Raw genomic sequence first — 5,000 nt, forward strand, 5'->3', positions numbered from 1 at the left:
CAGCATTCAGCGCGAAATAACATCGGTTGACATTTTTGCATAAAAATACATTTCACAACAACAAGTGTTATGTTAAAGGTTAAGGTGACCCCGGGTGTGAGGATGTGTGAGTGAATATACATTCCAATACCAACAACCTTCCACCAAACAGCTACACATCATATGTTATAGGATAACATAGTATATATTATACTGTACGCACATGTAAAGTCATTAATGTGTTCTCACAAAACACATTTCCTGTCTGGAAATGGGGGAAATGGCATTTCTAGATCGTTCCGAGGCTTATATACTAATTCTAAGTGAAGCATCGCAGGCAGATGGTCATAACTCTGCAAGGTTATCGCTGTCCTTGTGAGATGCTGTTTAGAACAACGAACTGAAACAGAAAGCTCAATTACAGAGCCCAGGCTACATGTACTACCTACTCCGTAATCAAACCTCCATGCCTTTACCCCCAGAAAACCGCACTTACACTGCAATATGCATCGAAGCTGGCCAGTAATAGGGTGCTTCAGACAGCCAAATAGAGGGGTGCTTCAACATGTCTCAAAGCCAATTGCTTTTTTATGTAACCTACTGTGAAATTCAAGTCATGATAACACACATGCTGGGGGGGCAATTACTGTATTCACTTGTTCGGCGCGGAGGACTGTACAGTGGGTTATTGGAGTGTCAGAGTGAGTAGATGGGTCAGCTACTGTTGGTTAGTTCACCTGAATTCCATAGTAACAGGGAATTGGCTATGCTATATGATGCTAGTACGCTAGGGTGCGCTAGGAGTTTTCGAACCAAGGGGTTAGTGTATGGAAGATGAAGCAGAAGGGGTTATATAGATAAAATATAAGCCTCTATGATATTACAGGAGTTATTGATCAAACACGGACGGTCCTGCAAACACATGAACCTGAGGTAGCGCCCCCAGATGTATAACTCATGTGTCCATAGGGTTCTACAACAACAACAACAACAACAGTCAGTGTTGTGGATAGAAGGGATAGTTCACTGTCTTCCACCTCACAGTCGGGCCAACACCGCTAATATAAAACACTAGCTAGCTGTGAATGTCAGCAGCAGACAAAGTTCAACAGTTGCGGCCAATTTCACCTCAAAGTGACGACCGATCTCTGAACCGTGGAGTACCCAGAGTTTCTCCAAGACTACTTTTAGAGTCCAGAACTCAGTCTGACTATAAGGTGTACGACAGTGAACAATCCCTTTAAGCTATCCTAAAATAGTCTGGTATGAAAAGGAGAGAGGTTATTCTCTGGCTAACTAGACGGCGTTGTGAGTGGTAAAGGTGTCTGGTTCATCACCTTACTAAGCCAGCTAGAGGTTTGCAGGTTCTCACTTATTACGAAATGAGACATCTTGTTAACAAGGACATCCTCTAATGTTGGTCTATAAGACCAAACTCAGTGCTTTTGGCGGTGGATATTACGGTGGACAAATGTGAGTTTCCAATACAAACAGAGACAGATAAAATAATCTAAATGACTGACAGGTAGACAGAACTAGACAGAAGACACAGACGGACAGATACAGATACCAGATCTATCCTCCGCCTTTGCACTTGTCGGTTTGAGAGGTGTGAACACAGCAGGTGTCCTGGATGTATGTGCAATCTGGTGCGAATTACGCATCACCTATCATGAGAGGGCAAGTAGGAACCTTTGCTATAAGTGCAAAGGGCTAAGTGATATGATTTTACACACAAAACAGACAGACAAACACACACACACACACACACACACACACACACACACACACACAGACAGACAAAATCAAACACAGGCAGATGGACCGACATACACAAATAAAACCGTAACACTTCATCACTGGGTGTACAGTTACAGTGACCCAGGGTGTACAGTTACAGTGAGGGTTCCTGGCCTTGCCAGGGTAGGAGGGTCAGAGTGGTGATTAAAGGAGTGTGAGGTTCAGAACAGTGATGCTGCGGTGGTGGGCATGCGGAGGCGGGCGGAAAATAAGAAAAAAGGAGGGAAAGAAAAGAATACCAACCGTGAGCTGCGGGTTCAGTGCTGGGACCAGAGTCTGAGGAGGTGCAGGAGGTGGTGCAGGAGGTGGTGGTGGTGGTGGTGGAGGAGGTGGTGGAGGGGAAGGGGAACAGAAGGAAGGGCATGCAAAACAAGGAGAAATGGGGGGGGGGGGGGGGATGGGGAGGGAGAAAACAAATGGCATCCATAAGCAGCATTCAGAGGAGCAGTACACGACAAGAGACTGACACACACAGCTGGAGAGAAATCATAGGAAACCAAAGGCAGCGCAAGATAAAACACACACACACACATTACAGGAAGCAGCATCAGTGGACAGACACTGACAGCGTATGCAGAGTACAGACACTGACAGCGTATGCAGAGTACAGACACTGACAGCGTATGCAGAGACACTGACACTGACAGCGTATGCAGAGACACAGACACTGACAGCGTATGCAGAGACACTGACACTGACAGCGTATGCAGAGACACTGACACTGACAGCGTATGCAGAGACACTGACACTGACAGCGTATGCAGAGACACTGACACTGACAGCGTATGCAGAGACACTGACACTGACAGCGTATGCAGAGACACTGACAGCGTATGCAGAGACACAGACACTGACAGCGTATGCAGAGTACAGACACTGACAGCGTATGCAGAGACACTGACACTGACAGCGTATGCAGAGACACTGACACTGACAGCGTATGCAGAGACACTGACACTGACAGCGTATGCAGAGACACTGACACTGACAGCGTATGCAGAGACACTGACACTGACAGCGTATGCAGAGACACTGACACTGACAGCGTATGCAGAGACACTGACAGCGTATGCAGAGACACTGACAGCGTATGCAGAGACACTGACAGCGTATGCAGAGTACAGACACTGACAGCGTATGCAGAGACACTGACAGCGTATGCAGAGACACTGACACTGACAGCGTATGCAGAGAACACAGCATACTGGAGGCTCATCAATAAAAACATAGCTTCACTTGTGTGGCACTGTGGGAAAAAACATTCTACAGTTTGTTTATAAAGGTCATATTTTGGATGGCAAATGTGTATCAATATGACAACATGACTTTGGGAATGTCCTATCTACGAATCGCAGGAGGTAAGAATAACCTTTGTCGAAAGCAATCATACTAACCTTGGTGTGACAGCTGTGAACGAGCTCAACATTTACCCAGAGGACCGTGCAGGTTTTTAAATATGCAACAACAACTGGTGAGGTAGTTGCTAATACAGAGATGAATATAGCACCTAGCATGGCTACGACAGCGTTATAGACGACTCCCGCTGGGGCGAAAACTGAAAACTGAAACAATTTTGCTGGTTTGAGCTGAAGCTGGATGGTGCTGCCCAGTTCAGTCAGTCAGTCAGTCAGTCAGTCAGTCAGTCAGTCAGTCAGTCAGACAGTCAGACAGTCAGTCAGTCAGTCAGTCAGTCAGTCAGCCAGTCAGTCAGTCAGTCAGCCAGTCAGTCAGTCAGTCAGTCAGTCAGTCAGTCAGTCAGCCAGTCAGTCAGTCAGTCAGTCAGCCAGTCAGTCAGCCAGTCAGTCAGTCAGTCAGTCAGTCAGTCAGTCAGTCAGGCGTTTAGCTGATTTGCACAGAAAGTTAGTGGTTAACGTTTGTCTACCGTTTCACTAACGGTGATTGGCTGATTGGACACAGTGTTCGTTGCTCATTTGCATGGAAAGATGTTTCGTATGCTTTGCACTCATGATTTGTAATTACATAATGTATCATTCATAAATAAAATCCAGAGGAAATCACGGCAGTTGTACATGATGGTGAAATCAACGCTCGTTTTTAGATATCATAATAATGTAGAGTATCGAAAGTAATGTGTGTTTCTCCTGCCTGGTCGACACGTATCTATTTCGCTGGTTTTGGCTAACATGCTATTTACCTGACCCCTAGTGGGAAGTGTGATGACTATTGGAGAACCGTGCTATTGAGTTAAAGGTGAAACTTAAGCTAATGCTAATGCTAATGCTCTAAACCACGAGTTAAGAGGACAAAGTGGGACAGAGCCATCACGTTTAAGCAGCTGCTAAATTCTGTATGCAGGTCTTTGATGGGTTTAATGGCATGACTATGCTAAGCTAAGAGTTTAAATGGCATGACTATGCTAAGCTAAAAGTTTATCAATATCTCTTGATTCACCCCCATCCCTAAACCGATCCTCTATTAGCCATAGTGGATCAAAAGAAAGAGGCAGCACAGTTGCCTGTGGACATCAGAGGATCAGAGGACATGTTACCTCAGAGGACATCAGAGGACGTGTTACCTCAGAGGGAAATAGTATCGCAGTCAGATGAATAAGATGGAGCAAATCTGAACCCTGCATCATTTTGGAGGGAAACACAAACGTTGTTTTCCCTTTTATCAGAAGCTGATGTGCGACACAGGAAGCTGTTAGGCTTGTTATGTGGAAACTCCATTTGCGATGTCGATCTGCTGCAAGAGAGGCAGAACCAGACTTCCTGCTCGGTCTCCCTGGAGATTAAATCTAATCTCGTTGTAATCCCATCCTGGTCTTTTGATGACTTTTTCGGTACAGTTTAACAGTTTTCTCCCGTTTATCTGAAATATTAAGAGTGGGAGACGCCTGCGCCCCACCCCGGCGGTGTGGAGGAGATGAGAGCAGTCTTGTGGAGATGAATCGTTGCGTTGGAGGATTTGTCTGCTGTTAGAGACGCGTTTCTCAGGGAGATGAGATGTCTGCTTGCCAATCAAAGCCGCCTGTCAGGCAAGATGGCTGCTCCATGTTTATCAAAGCAGCGCTGAGCAGCCTGTCAACACACACACACGCAGGGCTGTTGTCTGTCTCCAAGAGTGTCAATGTGTGAATATTGGCAACGTGAGAAACATAATAAAAATACATCACAAAAACGACTGACTGAAAAGATGCCATGGTTACAAACTCAAGGTGGTTTTCACCTAAACATGAAAATAGGTTGAACCATCCCTTT

General features: G+C 45.6%; 1 protein-coding gene across 1 annotated transcript in view; it reads right to left on the reverse strand.

The window, feature by feature from the left end:
* cadm1a (cell adhesion molecule 1a) overlaps nt 1-5,000 on the reverse strand; it is a gene marked incomplete at its 5' end in the record, with an annotated part of 195,872 nt that overhangs the window by 24,900 nt on the left and 165,972 nt on the right. Inside the window, one exon of the mRNA XM_080528057.1 lies at nt 2,023-2,055. Coding sequence (XP_080384183.1) covers nt 2,023-2,055 — 33 coding nt within the window. The remainder of the gene's footprint in view (nt 1-2,022; nt 2,056-5,000) is intronic.

This window comes from Nansenia antarctica (genome assembly GCF_963989245.1).
Source record: "Nansenia antarctica genome assembly, chromosome: 4".
In the NCBI taxonomy this organism is placed as follows: Eukaryota; Metazoa; Chordata; class Actinopteri; order Argentiniformes; family Microstomatidae; genus Nansenia; species Nansenia antarctica.